The sequence below is a fragment of the Drosophila simulans genome, chromosome 2L (assembly GCF_016746395.2).
Source record: "Drosophila simulans strain w501 chromosome 2L, Prin_Dsim_3.1, whole genome shotgun sequence".
Taxonomy (NCBI): domain Eukaryota; kingdom Metazoa; phylum Arthropoda; class Insecta; order Diptera; family Drosophilidae; genus Drosophila; species Drosophila simulans.
Genome location: NC_052520.2, coordinates 5740776 through 5768426, shown reverse-complemented (window position 1 = coordinate 5768426; position 27651 = coordinate 5740776). Strand labels below are relative to the sequence as shown.

At 41.3% G+C, this 27651-nt stretch overlaps 4 protein-coding genes across 9 annotated transcripts in view; 2 read left to right on the top strand and 2 right to left on the bottom strand.

Moving 5' to 3' along the window:
• The window catches only part of LOC6731116 (beta-1,4-glucuronyltransferase 1), a 31893-nt gene extending 14695 nt beyond the window's left edge, over window positions 1–17198 (top strand). For 2 of the 3 annotated variants that reach the window (XM_016178932.3, XM_016178933.3), the window contains exons 4-8: window positions 14280–14538; window positions 14600–15474; window positions 15544–15740; window positions 15802–15914; window positions 15972–17198. In XM_016178932.3, coding sequence (XP_016023655.1) covers window positions 14287–14538; window positions 14600–15474; window positions 15544–15740; window positions 15802–15914; window positions 15972–16169 — 1635 coding nt within the window. In that variant the 5' untranslated portion in view covers window positions 14280–14286 and the 3' untranslated portion in view covers window positions 16170–17198. The remainder of the gene's footprint in view (window positions 1–14279; window positions 14539–14599; window positions 15475–15543; window positions 15741–15801; window positions 15915–15971) is intronic. The other variant, XM_016178934.3, reaches the window with a different exon arrangement.
• Window positions 511–1380, bottom strand: LOC6731117. The gene has a single exon (XM_002078238.3). It carries the CDS (start codon window positions 1283–1285, stop codon window positions 638–640), a length of 648 nt encoding a protein of 215 aa, XP_002078274.1. The 5' UTR covers window positions 1286–1380; the 3' UTR covers window positions 511–637.
• A 2100-nt stretch (window positions 17199–19298) lies between the features above and the next one.
• On the top strand, window positions 19299–22928 carry LOC6731115 (protein obstructor-E). 2 transcript variants are annotated; one of them, XM_002078236.4, is made up of 2 exons: window positions 19299–19522; window positions 22105–22928. In XM_002078236.4, exons 1-2 carry the CDS (start codon window positions 19468–19470, stop codon window positions 22797–22799), a joined length of 750 nt encoding a protein of 249 aa, XP_002078272.1. In that variant the 5' UTR covers window positions 19299–19467; the 3' UTR covers window positions 22800–22928. The 2 variants fall into 2 exon arrangements, with proteins under 2 accessions (XP_002078272.1, XP_016023654.1); XM_016178937.3 differs by lacking the exon at window positions 22105–22928 and adding an exon at window positions 21206–22018 and having other exon boundaries at window positions 19312–19522.
• Window positions 22929–22988: 60 nt separating this feature from the next.
• LOC6731114 (neuroguidin) overlaps window positions 22989–27651 on the bottom strand; it is a 44914-nt gene continuing 40251 nt past the window's right edge. For 2 of the 3 annotated variants that reach the window (XM_016179613.3, XM_044923942.1), the window contains exons 2-4: window positions 26045–26712; window positions 25790–25977; window positions 22989–25729 (exon numbers count right to left, since the gene is read on the bottom strand). In XM_016179613.3, coding sequence (XP_016023648.1) covers window positions 25596–25729; window positions 25790–25977; window positions 26045–26712 — 990 coding nt within the window. In that variant the 3' untranslated portion in view covers window positions 22989–25595. Of the gene's footprint in view, window positions 25730–25789; window positions 25978–26044; window positions 26713–26830; window positions 26849–27651 lie in introns of those variants that run through there. The other variant, XM_039298582.2, reaches the window with a different exon arrangement.

Genomic DNA, 27651 nt, shown 5'->3' with positions numbered 1-27651 from the left:
GGTAAATACAATAAATTCAGTTTTTCCCACATGGTTTGTTTAGTTTTTCCGCATGCCTGCATCTCGAAAAGCATAGCTGACACAGGTCTTTTGCCTAATCGTTTCAGAGTTTTGCTCTACATGTTTTCAGGGTCCCCCCAAAAAATATGTGGCAGTTATTTATTTTAAATCTCATTCGTTTGTAAATGCCGCTTCTCAAAGAAAGCCAACGGACTAGACTGCTAAGAATAGCCAGCAAATATCTACATAAAATCAAATTTATCTCATTTTACACAACCCTCTTACCAGACCAACAAAATAATGTCATTGCTGAAATTCTGTGAGTGGCATTCATGCGCAAAAATCATTTCAAGTAAATTAGAACTTTTCCTATTCACTGGTTCTAGAACACAGACATTGTTATTTATGCGATTTCCTTGTAAAAATAAACTTTCATTACGTGGTCAATTTGACTTGGTTACTTGAAGTAACAAAATATCTTGTTTCAAGTTCAATACCAAATGCACCAAGTAACTATAAACCAATATACTTTAATGAATAATTAGTTGGATCAACTGAAAGCACTGAGTAATTGAATTATAATATTGATATTTGAGGCCAAAATGAAAAGCTCTTCCTGAGAGTTGCCCCGGTTTGATCAGCCCTCCGCCGTGTGAACGTGGGGCACTGGTTCCTGACCCCGCTGCTGATGCAGTTGTTGCGGAGGATTGTTCTGAATACTCGGGTGCTGGTGGACTGTCGGCTCCTGCTCCTTGTCCTCCATCTCCACCTGCTCCTGCGGCTCGAGCGGCGTCTGCGGCTGCTGGGTTTCCTCGGAGGACTCGGCATTAGGGGGATCCGGATCCCCATCACTGCTGACCAGCGAGTAGTTCGGGGGCTTCTTGAGCAGGTAGCGTGTGTTCGGATTCTGCCTCGTCTCGAGCTCCAGGCGATCGATCAGCCAGCCCTGTTTCTGGTTGTTAGAGGCCCAGAAGTAGACGGTGCCCCTGTCCTTGGGTCCCTGGACATGGAACTGCAGCTGGGCCTTGTCCTCGTCGCAGCGATTCTTCTCGTTGGAAAGATTGAAGCCCGACTCCTTGATGGGCTCGCCCAGCAGACCCACGGCTCCACTGTGCTGGCGCAGCTGCTGAATGGCCAACTGGTAGAACTCCGTCTGGCGCACACGGTCCTCCAGTCGCCAGCGCATGTAGGCCAGGCCCGAGATGGAGGCGAGTGCTCCGCAGATGCAGATGCTGCCCATCGTTCGCCTCGAGGGCAGACCGATACGCAACTTTAAGGTTGGCATGGCGGCCTCTTAGTCGGCAAGAAATCACTTTTGAATTTTGTGTGTGTGTTGAGGTGTCAGAGGCCTACAAATACTTGAAATGCGAAACAACTCGATGACAATGATCTCAAAGATTTCGAACTCGGAGCGCCGTTCCCACAAGCACCTATGTATCACTAGATGGCACTTACCACCGAGCCTTGAAATCACTGCCGCTGCCTGGGATCGGCGGGCGTTGCCTCCGCATAATTGCGCTGCAACTTCCTCCTTGGCCTGGCCAACTTAATGCTGCCTGCTGGCCGGCAGAGAGAACCGGCGGCTTGGCTCAATTTCATAGTCACCACCCAAAAGGCGGGGACCGCAAAACGCCGCAGAAGAATCCACAGATAGAACACAGAACTCGTTTTGTTTCTCTGGCTAGCTGTACATAGTAGTTTTCTTTTTTTTTGGTTTGTAGGCCAAATGAGCGGCGCCATTAATGACAGCCCGAAAAGTGAGCTGTCCAGTGGAGATGGTTCACTACTTTGCATCCTTGTGGCCCTTGATCGTGGGAGGGTATTCAACAAGTAGAATGGATTTCTTCAGACTGGGAGTTCTTTAAATGTTACGTTAATACTTATAAAGCGAGTTGTTTCTTAATATTTCGTTTTCATTCACGACCTTCGAGTATGCACGCAAGTAAGTGATAGGTATGTCATAGTCAGGCCAACCGCGTCCATCGATATTTTTTGTTCATCTCATTACAGCAGTGCTATTTTTACTGGCCAGGGCCAGTGGAGTCGCGCATAGAAGCAGACGAGAGACCAATGAGTATCCAATTAGGGAGCACATAGTTATTTAAAAATAGTTTTCCAAGAACGCAGGGTATGCGATGGGAAATGCCCCCATAGCGCGTCGGTAATCGATACTCTTGCAACGCCTGTCACGGATGGGAACGGAATATTGCATCTGATACTGGCCAGAGTGCGGTTAATCTATCAATGCATCTTCAAGTTTGAATTTCTGCTGCGGCTAGCCTGATGTTACATTTCTGGCCTAAGTGGCCTCTGGTGTGGCGGTCCTCCTTATCGTGGGGGGATCATGAGTTACTCAGTTAGTTACTCTGTCTGTCTGGCGTGCCCGTCCTTCTGCCCGCCCCTCCGCTGGCCGGGAAATGTGACAATTTCTGTGTTCGTTTTTTAGCCTCATTAAGACCTCTCTAAACACTGCCACTTAAAGACCATTTTGGTGTGCTTATCTTTATGGCCAAGACATCTAGTGCCTGCCCCCTCCGCCTCCCACCGATACATGTATGTATCTTCGACATATACATATATGCTTAACATGACTTTGATGTACTCAGCGTGGTGGCCAGAGTAAGATCTTTAATAAATCAAATTGCCTTGGTACTTGGTAGGGGAAGGGGTATGTGGGGTAGGGGGTACTTAAAGCTTAATCTCTCTGCTTAAGTATTTCCCAGAAAGTAATTCTATGAGTTTTATAGTCGTTCGTGAAGCCACGGGTTCTGCAGGTGTTCTTCATACGTATACTGAAATCTGGGTATTAACTCTTTAGCGCGATTGGCCATAAAAGCTAAGTTGATTGCTAAACATGGTTAATAAGTGAGCCATTTCCGATCAAAAATTACAGCCAATTGTAATGTACAGGAGGAACTTGTTATCAGAAATTACAAACAGTTTCGAGTGATTACCTTTACATTGTAAGCTTTATCAATCACAACCCGTTTTAGCAATGAGTAATTTTAGCATTTGATGATTTCATATTCTTTACAACATAAGTTACAACCTAAGCTGTAAAGATTAATTAATCCCGCGTATCAAATTTACCATTTTCTCTGGTAGACACTGACGCACAATCCGAGAAAAGGCAATTTATCAACTTTTTAATGACGTGTGTGCTTTTTGTTTAGTTTTTATAAGTAAGCGTCAAGGCTTTTTAATTAGTTTTATGCTGAAAACGAGTAAATGATGCTCAGCATAAATTAATTGTGAGTAGGGTCGGATCCCCGAGTTGAATCATAAAACTGGTTGCTTGTCTTCCCAAAGATGAAATATGCAATTGAGCACAACAGTGCCGCAAATAAGTAATTGCCGACATGTCTGCCTACGAGGTTCTTCGTTGTTCATTATTTATTTTGTTTATTTAAACGATCTAGTCAATCCTAGTCTCTGCCCATCGATTCCTATACCTTCATTAGCCCAAATGGCCTTCAAGGCTCACCGGTAAAATTATCCATTTGCTTAAAATCTATAAAGACCATAAATTATGAAAGACTACTGAAGATGCCAAGCAGAAGAGGACGGCGCAGTTGTTCGTTCAATCAGGCACTTCTTCAGTCAGCCATTTGAGCGTTCACTCACTCAGCTATTATTTTCAATAAAAACAAAATAAATATGGCAAATTGTTGGGGCCAGCCCGCCTCGGCAGCCGGCGGCAAAAAAACTTTAAAATCAAACTACAAGTCCCAGCAAAACTACAGAAAACGCTGTGCGCCTGCGCAACACGCAACGCCAAAAGAAAAGCCGCTGGCCAAGTCACAGGCAAAGGCAAAAGCTGCTTCTCGGACGTGGCTTAGTTGGAGCCAAAGTCGTAGCCAAAGCCAAAGCCAAGGTTTCTGCCTTTGTAATTGCTTGTCTCCGCTCGGCTTCAAGTACGGCCGGCAGCAACAAAAACAAATATCCAGCGACATGCGTCTGAGTAATGTTAGCGCCATAAATAGGCAAGACAGACAGAAGGAGACGAGTGCGCCATAATGGAGTGCCACGACTACCACATACCTGTTACTTAACTAAAAGAAGTTCGAGACTTTAGTTGGCGGCATGTGCGCAGCATCCATTTGAAAACGTCGAGCATACCCTTAACTCGTGTAGGGTAATCAACATGCTGATCGAACCTCGACGGTCAAACCATGGACCCAACTTGTGTGTTTAATTGCCAGTTGTAAAAATCTTTTAGGGTGGAGCTAATCACCAAGCAACAAATGCAAAAATAAAACTTCACTATAAGTGAGTTAAAGGCTAAAGCTAAAGAATACGAGTTGAATAAGATTAAATTCCTTATCCTTTAATTTGTTCAATAAATTAAACATCTTAAATGCAAGCCGACTATCCTTACGCAAATGGTAATTCTTTGCCCATTTTTAAGCCCTAATTAAATTTTATATCTTGCTGAGGAAGCTTGGCCACTCCCTACTTTCAAGCAAATGGAAGCCGCTTTGATTAGAGCAGCACATGGCACACATATGTTTGGACATGCCACCATGTGGACCATGGAACTGGATACAGAAAAATCAGACCCCGAACCACTTCTTCCGCCTGAACTATGGGATATTATCTTATATGCCTGCTGCTGGTTATATGCCGCTGTTTGGGTTGCTGATACTTTTGCTGCTGTATAGGAGCTCGGATTTCATCTGGGAAATGGGTGAACAATGGTCACTGATAAAGTCCAGCGAAAGAGAGCTATTCCGAAGCACTAGTCTGTGAAGCAAAGTAACCGACACAAAACACCAGCGAAGCTACCAGTTGGATCTGGGATCTGTGCCTGGGGATTTCTTTCTTTTATCATCGGCTGTCAGGCAATCGAAACTGCATTCAAGAATTTTCTATTAAGAAAATGCAACCATAACGTTTCCTGCTAAGGGAGCGGTCGGCTTTTGTTTTGTTGTGCAACTTGTGGCAACAAGTTAATTGTTTCTTTTATGTTTATGTAATTGCCGGCGAAAGACACCGCTCATTTTACACATTTCTCTACTTCAAGAACAAACTAGAATAGCTCTTTTAGTTTTACAATATAATATATCAAAAGCGAGCTTCAACGGGGTCTCAAGATAAAGTTCTTTTTAAGAGCTATAATTAAAATGGGTGTAGAGAAAATAATGCCTCTTACAATCACTCTGCATATTATTCGCTACCCATTTCTTGCCTTCTTCCAGCAATTTAAACTTATACATTTTGGATAGATAACATTTTACTTAAAAAATACACTATACTAGCAAAAAAAGCTTTTTGTTCAACTTGAACTTTTCTGAAAGTGCACTGCTGTGGAGGTAGGAGTGGAAGTCTTGGCACTGCCTCCTCGAGCTCTCCAAGATGCAGTCGCGGATTAGATGACAGATTAGTTAAATGCGCATGAAATGAGGATCCGTTCGCGCCGTTGCCTGCTGGTCGGTAGAATCCCAGAGACGTGGCTGCCTCCAGAACGCTTCCTACTTGGCCTTATGACCATACGGTGCCTCCTTCGCCCCCGGCACGCGTTCCTCTAATGTCTTCATTCGCTAATCAGGCGTCGGGGCAAGCACGCGTAAATCGCCTCTATTAACAGGCGTTGTAATTGCCGGTTGCATGGTGATTAGCTGTAGTCCGCCCCATAGCGGAATTAGCACCGAAAGATGCGTAGCTGAGATACTTTTCGATTCCCACAGGAACTCTTACATTTATTAGTCGCCGGCGCATTTAATTTAAAAGCGTCTTTATGTGACGTCACTGCCATTAATGAGCTCATGAAGTAACGCACTAAAGTGTCGTAAAAGTTAAGCATTATAACTAAGCCCACAGGCCTTTGTATTCCTCTAGGGCTCGAATAAACAATAATTTAAATTTAGCTAATTAACCTAATGACCTCTGGCTGCCCTTGAACGAGTTGGCCGTAATTTATATAAGTGGAACAGCCATATACCGCCGCACAATCAGCCAATCACTCCCACAAAATAATTTCCTAATCGACTTCCTCCTGGTGGCAGTTCATATTTTTAACCGCAAGTATCCGAGAAACCATTGGTAACTCGGCTGAAATAGCCACAATTTTTACAGCCCACGTAGCTATGCGATTATATTTCCAATTGCATTTTACCAGATCCGATTTAAGGCAATCAGCGATTTATGCCCCATTACGTCTCGTTTTACTAATAACCCATAAATGTGCATTCTATCACATTTGCCAGAATTTCACACTAAGATCTATTGCGATAAACTATGCGAGTGGGTTCTCATATTTGTTTGGTTTCCACTTCATTGAGTTTTCCTTTGCTATCGGTTGGCCATCCTGTCTAATACGCTTTGTTGGCTAAAATCGCTTCTGATAGGATTAATAACACACCATTCGCATAACAAAGCATCGGTATTGCACATCAACAAAGCTTGTAAGAAAATAAAAGGAAACAATAAATAATGCTGAGTCGACTGGAACGCATATTTAGATACACCGACTTGTTTGCTAACTGATTACAATGAATATTAATTGTTCCGATAAATATTTAGCTAAAAGTTACAAAAGTTGTGAAGTGGCTTACATAAATCCAATGGATTTTGTGTAAAGGTGATTTTATGCCCTATTTTATACACGAACTGAAAGTATACTTCACTTTAGAACTTTGGTTTTTAAACCAAGTACTTATATTTCAATTTTAAAGCAAACTCCAGTATTATGTATTTTAAGATCAACAAAAATCGCTGTTGAAATAACTATCCTTAAATGCCCCGATTGTAGTGCCTGTAGCTGTTTTGTTGTAATGACAAGGGTACAAAAAGAGCCTGCCACACCCGAAAACTTTTCCCTCGCCCCTTGCAACTCGATGTGGAAGAAATGTGTGCAAAAACCAACAAGTGATATTAAATGTTGCTGTAAAAGGGGGAAGCTGCTCAGCCCTCTCAATATTTTAATACCTGCTACTTGTAGATTAAAGGGGTATACAAGACTACTTCACAAATATGTAGCGTTAAAACGAAAATAGATAGTAATAGTATTAACCTTTTTCATCTACAATCCAAAAATTTATTAAAATTTGGTGAGCAATTAAGATATACTTGCTAAAATTGCGAGTAATGGGTATCTGATAGCCGAGCTACTCGTCTTCATCTCTTGCTCGTTCGCATTTTCCGTGCGGTTCAGCGAGAAGGAGAAGACGTCTGGCATACGGAAAAGCTGTATACGTATACGGCGAAAATGTTGAACGCAATTGTGCTCGCACTGCTGTCACTTTTCCATTTGGTTGCCGTCCGCATAAATAAATAAAAGTCTGCGAGTGTGTCCGCATCCTGGTTGCCGGCTTTTAGCGCCGTTGTAGCTTGTTGCCAGCTTTAAGGCGCTTTAGGGTCCTTCCACTTTCCGCGACTCACGATTCACCATTCACCATTCACGTCCTGCGTTCGTTGTCATCATGACTTTGTTCTGCAAACGCACTCACCTTCTACTCGTACCGTATTCATGGTGCGTGTGATGGAAATTCGTTTTCACTTCCTGCGACAGCAGAGCGAAGTAATGAACCCGTGCTCACGTAAAACGCTTTCAGTTCGCTAGAATAATATTTTGTTTTTCTTCTGCTGCACAAAGTACCTGCTAATTAGCTCTCACCGAGTGGTAATCATGTAAGTCAACAATTGAACGAGAAATTTCATTAGGGCAGCCGACAATAACAGCTCGAGTATCTCGAGTACCTGGTCCGCCTTTTCGCTCCTAACGCCCCGACTTCACGATTGCGTCACTTTCCGCACACCGCGTCCTCTCTGACCAATCCATTAGTCGGGGAAATCACATAATGCATGTAAACGATAATGAAAATGACATTAGTCCAGGCCGCACGAGAAGCGGCAAAGCCAACAACAGCAGATTGAACATCAAATTCAGATGTTTTCGCATTCACAAGGGGCGGGCAGCAAAATATTTGCACAGAGATGAACTTGTGAATGCCCTTTGAAATACTTTTCGAAAATTAAGCAATTAGCTACATTTTAACTTAGTAAAACCGAATGTAATATACCCTTAGATGCACACTCTAGCAAAATAATGTAATCAAATCAAATGAGTTAACCAATTGAGAACAGGGTCTTGCCAAATCTGCAATACCCTGTAAAAATGCACAACCCAGCGAACGGGAAATTAATGAAATTAAGCTAACAAACTGCGACCAAACCTTTGTGTGTCTGTGTATGTGTGGGGAAATGTATCTATGTGGATTGGTTTACGTGGTCCGCCCACGCATATCGCATTAAGTTTTCCAGCTCCTTTTTTTTCTGCCGCAGCTACAATCTTCGCCCCTCCTCGTCCCCGCCCACGGAAGTGATAATCGATTCGCACCTGTCCTGTTGTGGGCGTGTGCTCGCCTCTTGCCAACTTTTCCCATACCGCCAACTGTCGCTCATTATACGAATTAATGTCACGCATTTGCGTTCGATATTTTCCATCTTATATTTAGCATTTGTCCAGGGGAAAACAAAACCGTTGACATCAGTCAGCGGACATCGGGTGCAATTGACTACGACATAATGGCATGCAATGACATATTATTGGCAGTTAAGAGACTGTTGACCTTTAGCGCTGCTGCAATAAATAATACCCAGGACGGAACTCGTGTTAAATAACAAATATTTACCTGTCTTGTAGTATCTTTGTGATCAGCAAGCTTTAAAAAGTATCTGAAATTCGTACTTTATATAGATATTATATCCCTATAGCCATATACCCTTATCTTCAAAGATTTCAACACAATTTCCTTTGAATTTTCTTCTCTCTGTGTTAACATTTGTATATAGAAACTTTGTTTGCTACTTACTTACTATCTGGGTGTTGCGGCAATTTATTGGCTTTTTGCTTCATAACTTCAGTTTTTTTGTACATTTTGATCGCGTGATAGTTGGCGTCGCTAAATAGGCAAAAACTGGCTGGCGATATACATAAACCCGTACAAGGTTCTGTCTCGACCGAAATCGGTGGTCCGTGGCAGCACCTACCCTCTAATTCGTGGCGTGTTTGTTTGCCTTTCGCTTTCGCCGCGTCTTTCCTTCGACGCTCTCTTTGGGCCAAAAGCTACATTAGTGCCAATGCACCCATCATCGCAGTATTTGTCGCTGCCAGTTGGCAGCAAAAAAAGGGAGCTCCGAATTGTGTTACGCGTCCATGAGGTCAAAACCAATCGATTTTCTTGACTTTTTCGGTCGCCTTTCTTTTTTATGTGATACTCCTCCTGTTTTGTTCTTTGCATTTGAGAATTTTGTTTTCTGTGGCACACGCTGCGTATGAGCAATGTATTTGGTTAGGTTTGCACTTATAACTTCCACGAAACTTTATACAAAGCAAAGATATCGAGTGAACTTTTTGAATGGGCTAAACAAAGTAATATTAAACTAACTACGGGCGAAACAATCTATTGCATATAAGAATAATAAAAAAGATGGCTTGATTTGATATTTCCGTGACGGTTGTAATTATTGTTGTGTGTGGACACAATAATTTGTTGTATTCCTTTGTGTGAGTAACATTGCACGGCCATGACAAATAATTGTAGCATTAGGTGAAACGACATTATTTTTAGTGAATTAGTGGGGTCCCGCGAACTAATAGGCTAAGTAATGTGAATCCAATATCGATCGCGTTGTAAAATATGTTTACTACTTTAAATCCAACATCTAAGGTTAATCATTGCCACTTTATGTCTAATTTTCTCAAATTAGTTATATGAAATCACCCCCTGGCGATCACATAAACCAATTTTATAGTTGTTAGACCTGACTAATCAAGATTCAAGAAAACGTTAGTCTTATACGTTCTTTTTACATTCAAGATCTCTTTATTTCTAGCCACCGATTGGCAATGCTAATGAAGTTAGTATGCAAGTGCCATTGGTGGTTGGCTTGGGATCTCCTAGTTTTACGAGGTGTCGTAAATCCTCTTCCGCATGGAACCATCGGAATCGGACGACGAACGGCGTGGCCACACCCTCAGCGAAATGGTTATAACTCATTTCTGTCGTTTCCGATTTCAAAACAAATGAACTAATATAAATTGAATACTTTATGAGTGTTTCTATGAGCGCGTCCTGTCCCATCCCATAGTGTTCCTTTCTTTGCGAGTATAAATATGCCAATGGCAAAGATGGTGCGACAGGTATTTGGGCATTCATCAACTTGGTCATGACAGCTTGTTGTTGGAGAAGCTCATGCCATAGGTTCCACTCCCTCTCTGGTGTAGAGAATTCGATATTGACCATCGGGCCATCATTAAGTGGCCATAAAACTCTTTGTTAATTTATTAATGCGTAATTATCGATAATTACGGCCTTATCTATTGACTATGGGTTGGCAGTTTTCTGTGTTTGCCTGCCCGGCAATTATGTCATGCATTGTGTTGAATTTCCTGGCAAATTGCTAATTTAATTAAACTTTATTGAACACCATCACTATTGGTTTGCAGGCGAAACGAACATGAACTGATTAATACATAAATTTGCCACTATTTTTACCTATCTGATAGATATCTGACCATAGATTTCTGCCCCCGATCAAGTGGGTTTCTTCGATCAGCTCCTGACCCCCGCGCCCAATCACTTTATAAGCTAGCTATCCAAAAATAATCAGCATAGGCAGAAACACAGAGGCGAAGCAAACAATGTTTTCATAAACGATTTTCGCCTGTGACCGCGTCGCAGAAATTTTCTGAAAGAGGCGCAAAAGGCGAAAACGAGAAATAATGAGGCATTCCATTCCGCAGAGCCTCCCAACCATCTGGAAATGCCCAACAAGGGGCCAGCGCAATCTAATTAGACATAATAAGGCAGGCAGGCTGGCAGTTGGAGGGGGGCCACCATCGGGTTGAGGGCACCACTGGTCATATACCAAAGAGTTTGTCAGCTCGCAGCGGATCGACTGTTGCCAGGCGAAGGTTAGTTTCGCTATAGCCAAGCAGCCACCTCCATCCACTCCAGCCGCTCCGACAACTCTTGGAACTGACCAAACGACCCAGCCGGCGAGGCCCCAAACAGCCTCACGAGAATTGGCGATCGCAGTGCGGAGTTTTTCCGGCCATGCTCTGTGCTATTAAAATATATTACAGCAGCAATTTCAGCCGACTTTATTTTTGCGCTCAGTTGCGGCTGTGGATGTCCGCAGTCCGCAGTCTGTGGTCCGCGAACCGCTGTTCGCCGCTTATAACTTCATTTTTTATGGTCATGAAAGTCAATTGCAGTTTGGCATTTCTTCGATGGATTTTCCCTCGTTCGCCCGTGGAAATGGGCAACATCATCGCCTTGCTGCGACTTGGGAGAAGAAGTCGTAACTTGGCGTGGAAAACTATTATTCACTTAGCAATGGAAAACATAAAACAATTTTAATTGCTCTGCCCAGTAGGCAAATGTGTAAATTTTTTAGAGATTATATGTTCTAACCTTTGTACCTATCCTAAAGAATTTTGGTTCTGAATGTTCATCTTGAGATAACCGGTTTAATCAATATGCGAAGTTTATTCACCTTCTGTCTTATCGATAACTTATGAAGTATGCCAATCTATATAATACAACGAACCAAGGATACAAAAAAGAGAGATTTTTCTATCCAGAACAGATTGAGCACAACATACCCTTGAACTCTAGGGTGTTCTGTTTTTTGTTTTTTTAGAAACCCACACTCATTGTTGCCAAACAAACGTGTGTCGCACTTCACGTCGCCTTTTTGGGGGCACAACTTCAGTTGGCAAATTGAAAACTCATAATAATTCTCACGTTTCGCTCCAAATTTTGTAAGTCATACAACTTTGGGGTTTTGCATAATCACCATATATATCACAACGAGTCACACACGCCGCAGCCAAAACAAAGTGACGAAGAACAGACGCAAAGTGTGTGTACGTGTGGAAAGGAACCTGAAAAATCATATAAACATATAAATAGTTTGGGTATCGAATGATTATAATGCCAAATGTGATCGAACTAAAGCTCCAGACGTGTTGCCAAGCCGAGTTCCTCTATTTCGGGATTAAGTTTCTCGCTTCAATCAAACTTTTATCGGACCTCAAATTGTTGTTATGCTGTCCAAAGCTGTAGTTTGTGTACTTGGCTCGGTTTCCTGTGAAGTGAAGTGGAGTGCGGATTGACCGACTGCTTCTATGCAAATTCATCATCCGACAATGCCCCAGAAACACACAAAACCGGTGGCACTTCTAGTGCCCTCCAGGAGGCCCACGCGTCCGCCTACCAAACAAATTAACGATGGAGCAATGAACTCAAAACACGGTCCATACGGCCTAATAGTTTTGAATTTCGGAACTCGTGTGGACCTGATGGTGGACCCCCAAGGCAAGTCCGCTAATGAATGTTTTTGTCTTCTCCAGAAGCCGCGATTGATTTGTATTCATCTGGCCAACACACCTTCGTTTTGGCAAAGAAAATATACTTCGTGCCTGGAAAATAATATTTTTATATGCGTTATTCAGGTGTAAGGTCAGGTGTTGCCCATGGCAGTTCACACAGAACAAAGGGCAGTGGATGAGCAAGGTTTCAATAGTGTGCTGTAGGCAATCCCATACAACCCAGTTGCTTTTCTAAGCATTTACTGGGTACTTCCTTGCTTATAAAGAATTATCCAGCCTAAGCTCAATCCGAAAACTCAGCCAGTTTGGATAAGAACTATCAGAACTCGAAGCGGAAATTAAGGGCACCACACTTAAATGACGTAAATTGTTTAACAGCTTTTATATATTGTATTTTATATATGTTGCTGACTAATGTCGGAGTAAATTGAGCTTTGATTTAGCCAAAGTCGTTGCACCCGCGAATATTTAATTCCGGTGGCATCCCTCAGATTTATTGTGAATCACAATGTTCCCGTGCGCACATTTTGTATGCACAAGACCTGAACTGCTTTCAAAGTGGCATTGAGATCTTTAAACAAGTCGACACCCGCATCTTGGAGCACTGGAGAGTCGAGAAGAGTGCTTGGCAAACGGGAGACCCACGTAAGCACTTCCTGTGCGACATTTTGTTTGGTTAACCACGCCGAATGATAAGCAATCATGAGCAGTTAATTGATAACAAGCTCAAACAATACGCTAGCAGAAAAGGGAAGCATGTACAAACGTCTGTACGATACGTGGGTTGGAGAAAACTGTGCCAATTAGACAGGAATGCAGCAGTTTCATTTCAAGAGTCTGCGGCTTCAGTCTATTTGCTACCAAATGGAGCCCAATAAAAGGCAAGCAAAACTACATATATTCAGTTAGTTACAACTGAACAGTTTAATTATTTATCAATTACCGGACTTAAAACTATCAGTTTAACTATGGCTTATCACATTTCCTAATTGAATCATTTTGAAATTCTTACATTTGAAAATGTACAAGGAAATCAAAAAGCAATTCTACTAATTGCTTTTTATTATTTAAAAAAAAATAAATTCGGGTGAAAAATAACAATTAATTTAAAGAGTGTACAAATTTTTAAGGCAATAACCGAAATATTTCGAGTGAACCAATAACATAGAAAAAGTAAAACAACTTATGAGTTAAGCTTATAGATTGCTTTCTGTGCTGGTATCTTTATTTAATTATGATTGACATTTTAAAGCTGTTGAGATTTCCAAGAGGAATACAAGTTAAAATATGACGTCTTCTATTCCACTTGTGATTAACCCGTTTATTGTGTATTTTATAATTAAAATGCTATCAATAAGAAGTCAGACTAATAAAAAAAACAATGTTAAACTCAATTGTTTCACACAGCCTTCCATTTTCAATTAAAACTACACGCTTCTGATAAGCGTTACTTATATAAGAAATACACTTTTCTACTTTTTAGTGGTTTGAGTACACAATAAATCTGTGCAAGTTTATTTAAAAAGATTACTAAAAGATAAATATTGTGAAAAAGAATCTTCAGACGTATTTCATCTACCAATGCGATTACATTAACAAATGCTTTGTTTTATAGTAATTGGTCTAATAAAAATTAAAAGTATTAACAATTAAATTCAGTTAAATTTAGTTTAAATAGTCCTTATCACTGCGCAATTTTCTAGCATAGGGCCAGCAATGACTTTCAAACTTTAAAAAAATGCCAAACCTTTGAAAAGCGCCATCTACCGTAAGGGGTGTTTCTTTTAAATCTATGAGAGGGCGCTGCTGTAGAACTACATGTTTTCTACATGGATATCTACATGCAAGCATGGAAATGATTTTAGTTTCGCGCGTCTGTTGTTATTCAAATTATGATTTACAATGGACATATATTTTAATGTTAACTTTTTTTTTGCAGCTACAACATGCGTTTTGAGCCTCTGGGCCAGAAAATGTTCACCCGCCGCAATTGGTTGCTGCGCTGCAGCATCCTAATCAATGTGGCGGTGATCCTGTACATCGGCAGTCAGTTGATGATCGGCGGCGGCAACAACTTCTCGAATGGCGGCGGCTTCCTGCTGCAGGAGCAGCAACAGGTGTCGATGATGCAAGTGGGCTCTGCCTCATCAGCGGCGCAGGTGCAGCAGCAACAGCAGCCCACTCCCAAGAACCAAAACGTAAGATACATCTAGATTATGTTCAAGCGAACTTTGGACTAACGCCTCGTTTCCTTCTTAGCAGGTGGTCGAGATCTTCGAGTCCGAGGAGAAGCAGCTGGTCAATGCCAACGCAGATCCTCCAGCAGCAGCGGCTCAGGTGGCTGATGGCGCTGCTGGAGCCCCGCAGTTGGCGAACGATAGTGGTGCCGGAGCGCCTGCTCTGGGCGATCCCTCCCAGGTGATAGGAAATATTGGAGCCGGCGGTGTCGCCGAGGTGAACAACAGCCAGTCGGACGGTGGCTACATAGTCACAGGCGATGAAAAGGAGCTGGAGGAGCGTGTGCGATCGCTGATCAACTGCTTCGACCACGACTACCACCAACAGACCCTGCAGCGCGGCGACTTCTGGGTGCTGCAGAACTACGTGCGGGCGGAGCATGGCGACATCAAGTGCCACGAGTCGATCACCTACACCACGCACGCGGACTACACGTTCCTGGACAACCTGGTGCCGCTGCTGGAGCGCTGGAACGCCCCGGTGAGCATTGCCATGCACGCGCCCGGAACGGATTTCCAGCCCACGCTAGACTCGATCCGGTATCTGCGGGAGTGTCTGCCTGGCAGCCACCTTGTTCGTGCCTATACCACCTTCCACATCTACTTCGGCACTAAGCACATTCCCAAGTCTGTGCCCAAGCCCCACGAGGTCTTCAAAACGGGATACAACTGCACTCTCCCACCTCCGTACTTCAACGTCAGCTCTGGTCACCTGTACAAGGCGCAGAAGAAGCTGCTGTATCCGGTGAACGTTGGTCGTAACATTGCCCGCGATTCGGCACTCACCCACTTTATTTTGGCTTCGGACATCGAGCTGTATCCGAATCCGGGTCTGGTCAAGAAGTTCCTCGAGATGATTGCTCGCAACGAGCAGTACTTGAGACGCAAAGCACCCAGGTGAGTTGCCTTCAGTACCTTGACAGAAACACCTTGTTATTGAGATCTAACTTCTTTTGCAAATTATAGAGTATTTCCATTGGCCATCTTCGAGGTGGAGGAGAACTCCCCAGTGCCACACGACAAGACAGAGCTACAGGAGTTCCTTCGCACGGGCAAAGCCATACCATTCCACAAACGGGTGTGCGCCAGTTGCCACGGGGTGCCCAAGTCCAAGGAGTGGATGTCCGCCAACGAGACGGATGAACTAAGTGTGTTTCACATAGGTAATGAATTACAATTTCATCTTTGTTGCCTTTAGATTAATTTGTCATGCTGTTAATGCAGGAAAACGAACGGGTTACTATGTGCACTGGGAGCCCATTTATATTGGAACTCATGCCGATCCCCATTACGATGAACGGCTCAGCTGGGAGGGTAAAAGCGACAAGATGCCTCAGGTGAGTCATTCCGCATTATTGCCCAGTAGTAAACTTTAAAATATTATTTTTTCGCAGGGCTACGCGCTTTGCGTAATGGACTACGAGTTCCACATACTGGACAACGCATTCCTGGTGCACAAGCCGGGCATCAAGGTGCTGAAAAAGGACAACCGACGGGCCATGTTATCCGGCAAAACGAACCAGCTGATACGGAAGATCATCTATCCGGAACTCAAAATAATGTATGGCATGCGCAAGGGATGTGCGATATAGTAACTAATCCTGAAGCCAAGCTGAGGTCAGTCCCGATTGAACGGGAAGGAGGAAAAGGCGAAAAGACTACAACCAACTTCACTATTACTATTTGCAATGCTATAGATCGGTTGTGTTGACTACCGGTTCCCATTCCCTCTATAGCATTGGATGCGCACTTCAAGTGCGTGTTTTACAATTAGCTAGAGACTTAGCCCTAGAACTATAGAGCATTATGTAGTTAGGCTTAGCTATAGGTCGGGACGTGTAACGCCATGGGGGCCTATTGGGTTTTACCGCGTTCTGGGTTATCTTTTTCTACTCTGCAAAGCCTTGAGAGCATGGCTTACATAGACTTAACGTAGTTAAATGTGGCTTTTAGGTATCATGGTGTATTCCATTTAGCTGGCCATTCGTAAGTTGGAAATAGCCGCCAAGTAAGCAGACGGCCCTTTTGATAGAGCGTGCTTAAGAATACACGCCCACAATTGATTCACTTCCAAGAAATTTCTGTAAATAATAACACACTTGGAACTTTCATTTCTCCTGTTCTCTGGACATAAGCGGTCAGAGACCTGGGTTATGGGGTGTCCACCACTCATAGGCAGTCATTATCAGTTACTTTTAGTCTAGGCCATAAACTTAAGTCTAACGTTATTTAGTTGAATTTTCCATATACATTCATTAACGAGTTAAAGATAGTTTTATTGGATTGATTTTCTTTTCCAAATACTCAAAAAGAGAAATTGAGAGCAACATTATATTCGTATACCGGGGCGAGATTCCTAGACATCAGCAAAACAAACAGTCTTACCACTTTTTTGTGTTTCTATATTTCTGCAGTAAAGGCATAGATTAAACAATGTTTTTTGGGCAATGTAGACTTACTGCAAAGACCAAAACGTAGATTAGACCGATACCGGGCCAAAACAATTCCAACGTTAAATATTTGACTTGATTAGCAGAGTAGGAATCATTGAATTGAAACGTATTAAATAGACTTTGAGAGTTAAAGCGTAATAGTAATAATGATAAAGACAAGTTTCAAAACGAAAAAAAAAACACAATTAATATTAAAAATTTATACAAGAAACACACACATTGAGAATTGATTTGTTTACTTACCGCACTGAATGGTAGGCAGAGCAATTAATGCGATTGAAGATTACATTTCAATAAGCATAAATGCGAACCGTGATATTTGTACTAGTAAAGCGATTTGGAGATGTTAAACCTATTTGATAAGAAATGAGGGGGCGACGATCAAAAGGAAAGATCAGAGACCCATATGCATTAAACTTAATCTAAATTTAGTTTTGTATATGTTTTTAATTAGTGTTGAACATTAAGTCAAACTTGTGCACATATAAATGTTTAAAATAACATGGCGAAATCGAGTCCGCGATGAGATTTCGAGTGAAATGCTGAAGGTTTTTGTTGCGTAGGCCTTAACCCAATAAAGAAATGTAATTGTAACTAAGCTGTCGGTTTTAGAGAGTTTAAAAAAGATTAGTACTTAGCTGAAAAACAGCAAATTTTACGTATGTTGTTGAAAATTGAATGAAGGACGTCTTGAAAGTGACTTGGGAACAACATACAACAATTGGTGTTTGTATAAGTACATAAGCCTTGATTCCGCTGATATCATGTTTGCAAATCAAGTCTTCGCTCAAAAATTGATTTAATTGCATATTTTCCATTCGTAAGACTTAAATATCACTAAACATAATGAAAATGTTGAAAATGTAGCTAAGAGCAGAATTAAAATATAATTAGAATACAACAATTTGAATTAAAGAATATATTTGTATGATGTAAAGAAAAGTGTAAAAGTGCCTTAGACAAAACGATGAACATAAATTATTTGTAAGTCCATTAATCAAGCAGCTGAATAATATTTAGTTTGCAATTAAATTGGCAACGCTGTGTGTTCATGCATACAGCATATTTTTGTATGTATATAAATAAAACCGAACGGCACTGTATTAAACTATAATGTTTACTATATATCGAAATAGATTATTTTTTATAACTTGAGTCTATGTCACAATTCCTATTGAATGAGTCTTCTTGATGATTCACAGCCTGCCAATTATTTAACTTTTTTTGTTTAATGAAGAATACTTTTAATTAAGTTGTCATCTAATTTTATTAGGATTTATAACTAATTTGACTAGAAGTCCTTGAGCGTAAAATTTAGATTTACACATATTTCAAGAACGCCTCATATGTCCAAATAAAAATGTTTTAATAGGTAATTGCAAATCTGCTGAGCATGGACTACTAGCTAAAACCTAAGGAAAGCTACACAAAAAAACGACAAAATAAAGAAGAATAATAAAAAAAACTTAATTTAAAAGTCTATCAATTTAACCACTTATTTAAGACGTACAATATCTCTGCCAAATTTCATTTGTTTCGCTGCCTTAAAAACACGTTTTTCTGTCTCATGACATTTGCTGCATCTTTCGTCATTACTTAATTTAAGCTTTGGTTCTTTAAAAATCCCCACAGCCCAAGTTAAGGCCTAATACCAAGATCATTGTCAGATTTTCGTGATTGGTACGGCCTCATGGGCGCAGTCGGCCTTGACTTTATGTTGGATTTTCTGGTTTCTATTCATTTTCGGCTGGCTGTTCACCGAAAACAAAAGTGCGAAATATGGAAATCAAATCGAACATAAATTAGATACAGACTTCGTTGATTAATATTTAAAACAGTTGCTAGCTGAAACTTGAGGCTGAGCTTTCTGGTTTGATGAACTGACTCATCTCGAACGAAAGTGAGTCTTCAAATTTTATTCGGGAATAGGACAACTTAAAACCAGAAACAAATCTCCAGAAGGAACTAGAATCTTATCTCTATGTACAAAATATGGTTGGGGTGTCAACATAACTTTCAACTTAAGTTATAATCGCAGTTGCATTAATGTGTCATTTCTGTCGAAATGTTGTGCCATCGAATGTCTTTTTCGTTTATTCGTTATTTATTGACAAGTTTGTTTTTATGGCAATTGAGTGAGGCTGAGATTACGACGGCGAGGGCAAAAGCTGTTGCGAATCCCCACCAGGCAGCTGGGGAAGATCCCCAAGCTCCGGCGACGTTTCGGCTCGCTCCGATGATCATCATCCAAAAGAGCTTCAGCTGCGAGCAGCTTCAGCTTCGAGTGTGAGGTTGCCAGTTAATATCTGCGCTGCGTTTCTAGCGCAAAACAGTCGAAATTGTCAGCTCGTTGGCTGAGCATCGCAGTAGCTCTTCCTTAGTTTAACTTTTAGTGACCTCATTGCCATTCGCAAAACAACAAGAGGATTTAATCAAAATGGCTAAAATCTTAATCAGTGCTCTATTGTGCGTTGCCATGTTTGGCTCAATGGGTTAGTATACTATAGTTTTTTTTATATTATTATTTCGCAAAACGAATGACTTTGGTCACAAACTTGCTGGTGCGAAAAGTTCAAGAAGGTGACACAAACATTTGCATATATGTACGTCAGCACAAAATTTCAAGAAACATCAACGCATTTAACTCATTTCATCTTGAAGAATTAAAGATTCAATGTTGCGGAAAATAATTAAATTTAATTCTTATTGCTTCCTATTCAAACAAATTCGCATTTCATAGAAAAAAGAGCCAAGACCCACCTATTTTCTATCTGAGTGTTTAGAGTCCCACGTTTGGTTGGAAGTACATATGTACATACATATAGTATGTGCAATTATTCACTTTTGCAACGTTTAAAAATGCTACTCATCCGATTCACAATAGCAGGAAATTATGCGAATTTTCAAGCAAAGTAAAAAAAAATGTTTTATAGAGAAATGCAAAGAAAGCTCAATAAATGCCAATAATTATTGCCATCGTGATGGCCAATATGTAAAATCCCACCGAAATTTCATTGATATTTCAAGGTCAGCAGGCAGCCTTTTAAGAAATTTGATTCACACGCCGAAGCGGGCAGAGAAACATGGCTATTGCATAATCTTTGCCTGGCACCAATGGTCGGTCCATTGTGTGGAACGGGTTTATCTCGCGGATAGCGGTCAGACATGTTGGGGGAGCTGGAGGCGACAGATCCATCTCGGTGCGTGCCCAGCCGGTTGTTGTGACCTTTAAGCGCGTTTGCACCTCTTTCGATTCCGTACGACATAATCTTTACTGTGTCAGGTTTCGAAAAAACCAACGGTCGCCAATCAGATTTCGAGATGAACGTCACGTTTTGTCCGAAATCTATTTGAACACATATGGGAAAAGTAATTGCATGTTTATGGATTCAATTATTTGGGGTGCAAACAGGGAAATGCCGCTTACTTTTGATGAAACTTTAAACTTATCAAATAGGAAAAAAATAATAAAAACCACACAAATCGTTGGCAGATTGTTCACAAGATAAACAGCATTTTTAAATAAATTGGTGTGATTTGAAATTGATCGGCCTATAATTATTAAAAGCGGCTAATGACGTCAGTGACAGCAGCTAAATATGTCCATTGATTTTTAAACTGGTTAATAGGGTAACAGGTTTTTAATAGTACAAGTATAGGGCCTTAACGATTTAATGTGAAACGATTTTTAGCACAGCTTATGAAATTAGATGGCATTAAAGGCGATGGTTTGTATGCATCCCTAAAAATCCCCTAAAATCCCAGTCCCACTATACACTCACATTTGAAATACATAACTTAAAAAAACTACCATCACTTCATCCAAGTCCCTGGCACTTGTCTACTACTCAAACTCTTTTCTGTTACATCGCATTAAATAAACATCTTTGAATTATATTCGCGGGTTCAACAACCGGGGTATGTGCCCACAAAGTCATTAAAGTTTCAATACCCGGGTATGTGTATGTAATATCGCGGGAAGACGAAAAAATCCATTGTCAAGTGGAATGTTGCCCTACGGCAATCCCACGACTTGTCGTTGATCATAAAGTACGTATCAAATAGTTAAAACAAAAAATAAAAAAGAGCCAGTTTCCCATCATAACTCATTAGAGGTAAGCTAGCCACCGCAAACCCGTGGATCGATATTAACCGACGTACGCTATTTCTTTCAGCTGCCGCCGCCGCCGGTGGATGCAAGGAGGCGAATGGAACCGCTCCTGTGTCCGGATCCTGCGATGCCTACATTGAGTGCAAGAACGGAGTGGCCGAGGAGAAGCTCTGCCCCGACGGTCTGCTGTACAACGAGAAGTCCACGGGTTACCCCTGCGGCTACCCCATCGACGTGGAGTGCACCCAGGGCCAGGCCCGCCTGCAGGCCGCTCAGCCCACGGATGAGTGCCCCCACCAGTTCGGATACTACCGCATGGGCGACGCCAGCCACTGTGGACAGTTCATGAACTGCGCCGCGGGCCGTGGCTTCGTGTTCGACTGCCCCGAGGGTCTGGCCTGGAATCCGGCCACCTACAAGTGCGATTGGCCCGATCAGGTTGAGGACTGTGACGCCGAGGCCTTCCTGGGCTTCCGCTGCCCGGCACCGGCACCCAGATCTGAGCTGCTCGGCGAGCAGGAGGCTGACTACACCTTCCATCCGTCGCAGGACAACTGCCAGGTGTACTTCATCTGCATCGAGGGACGTCCGCGTCGCATTGGATGCGGCGAGGACCAGGCCTTCAACCAGGAGCTGAACCAGTGCGACGATATCGAGAACGTGCCCAACTGCAGCAGTGCCATCCGTGAAAAGGGTGCCCAAATCAAGGCCGCTCGTCTTCACGCCAAGAAGAACTAAGTCAATCCAGTTGTGATGTTTCCCATGCACATGCCATATGGCGATAGGTTGCTCGAGTTTTCTAGTCTGTAGTTAAAGAATTTGGCAAACTGATTGTTCACATTTTGCGCGTCGAAATAAAAAAAAGGAAAAACAAAAACCACTTTAGCTTTCTTCAATCTACATTCTCGCTCCCCATTTATATGCCATCTTGCTAATAAACTCGCTTTTTTTAATTAATTACAGCTCTTGGCTCGCCGGAATGCCCCACGCCCAATGGACGATTTGCATCGGGTGAACAGTGCGACTCCTACACAGAGTGTCAGGATGGTAATCCCGTGGAGAAGTTGTGTCCGGACGGCCTGCTCTTCCACCAGCGCACCAAGGCGACCGGCGAGTGCACATACGCCCCGTACTCCACCTGCAAGGAGAGGGCACGCCTGCAGCCCGCCAACGGAACGGAGGAGTGCCCCCGGCAGTTCGGTTTCTATCCCAACGGTGATGCGTCCAAGTGCGGCGTCTACCGCAACTGCGCCCACGGCGTGGCCAGCCTGACCAAGTGTCCCGAGGGACTGGCGTTCAATGAGGAGACCTACCAGTGCGACTGGCCCGATCTTGTGGAAAGCTGCAACGCCGAAGCGTACCTGGGCTTCAACTGCCCCGCCGCCGATTCCGCCGATGATAGCGCTGCCGCCGCCGTGGACGTTAGTCCGGAGGGAGAGCTGCGCTACTATCGCCATCCCCAGACCTGCAAGAAGTACTTCGTGTGCGTGAATGGACATCCGCGCCTGTACAACTGCGGCAAGTATCTGGCCTTCAACTCGCAGACGAAGCTGTGCGACTTCTACAACAAGGTGCCCGAGTGCTATGCCCTGCTCAAGGAGAAGCAGCGCCTGAAGGCGGAGAAGCAGCAGCCCCATGTGGCTCAGCCGGAGGCCTAGGCCCTTCGAGAAACCGATGGAATCTCAGAGGCTGCTATCCGTACACTTCCTGTGCAATAATTATTATGCTGTAGATATGTAACTGCTTATTGGTTATGCAATGAATAAATAAGTAATCTATATAGAAAAGGAAGTTTGTTGGTAATTGAAATCTGTTGGGGATATAAAAAGATCAAAAAAACTACTTTATTTGGTTTCTTGAGTTTGTAATTTATTATCAGTTTCAGATTTTCCGTTTTTTGAATTTACTGTGTTAGTTATTAATAATAGGTTTCTTACTAGTACTTGGTAGATTAATTAAACTTATATTATGTTACATAAGTAAGATGGCAAACCACTTCCACACGCTTAAGCATTTGTTTGCGAACTCATCATGGTCATTTTCTTCACTTCATTTTAAATTTTTACAACGTCTTCATTTATTAAAAAAATATTGTTTTTAAGAACCAATTTTAATCCGCAGTTACGATGTTTTTTAGAAATAATTTAAGCTCGAATTTCGTATTGTTGATTTAAAACATTTATTCTGCATTTATCACTAAGTAACCAATTAATTTTCGTTCAGAATTGTTTAGGACTGCTTAAAACTAAATTCTTCACTTATCCTTTTGGATCCGATCGCTTCCGTTTCCTCTGATTCGTTTCTTCTTTGGCTATAAAAATTAAATTACATATAGGTATTGTTTTTTGAACTTTTGCACTATTCTGTTGTAGATGTTTTTGCTGTTGTGTGAGTATCAGTTTGTTCGTTATATTAAATTACAACAAATAATTGGTAGTTAAGTTAAGTATTATATTTGCTTTTACAAATTTTTGTTTCACTTCGATTCATATCATTTCTTTCTTTCTTGCTTTGTGGTGCTTGGCTAAGGCGACTTTTGTTTGGTTGTTTTCACTTTGTTTTTGTTGTCTTTACATTTTGCAATATATTTAACTTTTGTATCCGTTTTCATGCTTTCCGCTTTCTTTTACATACACAGAAATAAACAACTTGCACTGAATGAGAACTAAACAAATGATATTTCGACGAAAAGAGTAAGTTCGGAAAAGAAAACAAATGTCTTAGTCGTTTTAAAATTTGTGCTAGAAATTCGGCTATTAAAATTATTTAAGTTCATACACACACTTGAGAAAAAGTACATATCCTTTCATTTCATTGTTTTTGTTACATTTTGGTTTTCACTTTAACATATTCAGTCTTTCAGCTTTTAACATAAATAAATTAATTAAATTAATTTATTTAATTACATTTAAAACATCATGCTGCTTGTTGCCTGTAAATAATTTTGAGTTCTATTGCATTTATGTGGTAATTTTTCAGTTGTCTGCCTATCATTGCTTGTTTTTAAATTTATAGCCAAAAAGGTTTTTCAAAAATTTTGAAGAAATTTTCATCCTTAGTCAAAGTTTGTTGTAGAAGCCAAAAGTTCTGGTTGCTTGCTGCTGCCTTCTTTAACTTAAATCTATGCTATATATTTCGTTTTTCATCATTTACATTTAATTGTATTAATTATATGTTTGGTAATATAGTTTTTCAACTACTCCCCTCGTTCATTTTTTCGCGCTTTTGAATAGCTTTTACTCCTAAAATGTTTTAGTTTAGTTTTCCCATACGTTTAAAAACTTTTTTTGGACGTAGAATCTCTTTGCTTTGGGTAGTTCAAAATGTGTCGCTTAATTTTAATTAATCGATATATAAGAAATATATAAAATTTTGTGTCTAAATTCAGTTGTTTTTAGGAGTTTTTTTTTTGTGAAAACTAAAATAACTTCTCTTTCACGTACTGGCTTAAAAGTTTATCAAATACTCTCCGTTCAATTAAAACTTTTTTATTTTCTTGGTTTTTGGGTGGGGCTTAAGTTATTATAGTTTTATATAGTCTTTCCTTCGATCATTGCTTTAATATACGTCAACTGAAAAGTTTTCTAAATTTGTTCTCGTTTCGCTCGTTTCTTACTGTGTAAACCGGTCTCTTGTTAAGGCATCTGCATTTTGTCACTGAAGTTGTGTTTTTTCTTTTGTTTCTAGTTTTGGTTTTGCATTTTTACAGCATGTTTTAGCTGCATTGGATTTGGTTTTATTTTAAATTTCGAAACAAGACTTTCCAAAATATAATATTAATTTGCGTTCGCCCAAAGTTTTTAAATTTTTTCTTTGACTCCTAAAAACAACGAAATACGGTTTTGTTCTTTATGATTAATTTTGCTGTGCCTTAAGATACAATTTCATTTTTTTTTTCAAAATTTTCGTTCACTTTGTAGTACTGTAATGGACAAAGTTTCCCGTTTCCCTTTGTTATGAAATGGGATTTAATTGTTAAAATTTTGTTAGTTTCGAATTAAATTTAGGTCTCTGAATAAACTTAAACTATTAAATTTTGTGGCCTAACTTTACATTGCGCATTAAGTAATTTTATTTTTTTTTTTGTTTAAAGTATTTATTTTTTGCACGCAGATAAGAGCGTCGCTGGATAACCATGCTTAATTGGTAAGCTGAAATAATTCGAATTTCTAAAATAAAATCCTTAAAAAAATAAAAACACAATTTTCCTTTTTTTCATAATATAAGAACATTTTAATAAAAATTCATTTAAATATAAATTGGAAAAACTTAACATTAAGCAATAAAATATAAAGATTTTAAGAATCAAAAGTATATGTCAATTAGAATCAAAAATAAGGTGAAACTTAACTTTTTAAAGCAATTTAAAACATATAGAACGGCATAAAAACGCCTACACTTTGTTTATAACCTAAAAAATGTTCCTACTTAAATAGGATATTTTGTGCTTCCAATTAATGGAATTTTCGCTTTTTACCGCCACGTTTCTTTCCCTTCCCCTTTTTGGCCAGTTTGCGCTTTTTGCTTCCATCCCCACGCAGGGCTGATTCCCGACTGATCTCCCCAAGAATTTCATCACCAAGTGTGCCTGCGGATAGATGAGTCGGTTTAAATTTTGCATACTAAGTGAGAAGTGATGGGAACATACCCAAGGTGGTCAGTTTTCGCTGGCGATGCTTCTCCGCCTTGGTCACCGGCAGACGCATCAAATAGGTCTCCTCGTACTCCTGCTTCTCCTTCTGAGCTTGGGAAAGCATCTGCTGAGCACGCGAACCAGATGAAATTTCTGTAGGAGCATCCAAGTATTCCTCTTTGAGGTCCTGCAGCATGGAAGACCTGGTTGGAAAGGAGACATACTTTGCTGTTGAATGGATAATAGTGGGAAACGAGTTGTCAAACTCACGTAATGGCTCGCTTCTTGGCCCGGTCCAGTGCCTTTTTCTCCTTGTCGGCATCGCGTTCATCGCCATCGTAGTAAACGGGCTTGATGCGCGGCGGCACGTACACTCCGGACTTTCCGGCTGTGGCCGCTTTCCGGGGCATTTTCGCTGCGCCGGCCTCATCCTCATCCTCCTCATCGTCGTCCTCGTCCTCCTCATCGCTGTCATCTTCTCCATCGTCCTCATCTCGGCCTGCTCCGCCTGCGCTGCTTATCATATCATCAGGGTTGGGCTTGTAAAGTATGGGATCTGTACTGCTCGAGACGCCAGTTGTGGCTGTCTTGACCAGTTTGTCGATCTGATAGCGTAGCTTGTGGTCTATGGGCCGAATCTTCTCCAGCACAGTGCGAATCTCGATCAGGCGTTCGATGGAGGGATCTCCCTCGATGGTCTCGCCGGAGCATTTGCGCAGCACCACGTAAGTCAGATTGATCAAGTAGTCCAGTAGCATGTGGTACTTCACCTCCAGAAAGCTCAGGCCGTACTCTGTTGTTAGTTCGCCCCGCTTGACCCGCTGCAGCATGCCCTCCACCAAGTCAGTCACTTGTTTCACATTGCTGTTCATCTCCCCGAGCAGCTGAATCGCCTGAGGAATGTCCTGGCCCTGTGCCTCGCAATCGTAGTCCAATGCCTTCAAGGAAGCGTTAAAATGAGAAGTGGAGTGAGTACAGAAGTCATAAGAATGACTGACTTAAGTGCATTAAGTACTAAGCTATGGGTTTTACTCATTTGGCGCTGCATCAGCTTACCATGCTTGATTCCAGATGTGTTCTAAGCCCGGAGTCGGCTATTCTGGTCGATTCAACGTGCCACCATATATGCAAACACTTTACCACGTCTACCCCCCTCTGCCCCGTCGAGTGTCGCGCCACTCATTTGCATATTTTATTGGTTGCCATTTAATTATTTGCATTTTACAACATTTTTGGCAGCACACACACCACCTCACACACACCCACACCTCACCTCATGGCCATCTGCTTTTTGACCGACCCGGCTTATGCTGCATTTATTTTCAATTAATATTAATAAAGCAGGCGGTTGGCAGTGGGGCTGGGAGGATGGAATAGATGGGATAGGCTGGGGATTGGGGGTTGCATGTTTTGGATATTAATTGCAAAATAGTATGCAAAGCTCATTTTTCATATATTTGCTTTTGTCATTTGCGGTCTGCATATTTTGCCTCCAGTTTACAATGCAATTTACCAAATAATTATTTCGACAGCAAAATTTGCTGGTCAAGTGCAGAACAACCCGCAGCATTTATTTCAAATGCTATGTATATCCTTATTAGCGAATTATTTTAATTGTATTTTGTGGGCGAAATACAAAGTGCGGTTTGAACAAAAGGATTTGGCGCAAAAATAATTATATTTTGTCCTTTTGAATATTTATTACATTTGGTATTTAAAACAAAAAGTAGGCATGTTATCCTTCCATTATAATCCCTCATACTTAGTTGCTTCAAAAATATTACAGCACTAACTATGCAGATCGTATCTATACTAATATAGTATAGTATATAGATATATATATCTTGTGGAAGGGTATAAAAAGGAGCTACATTTTT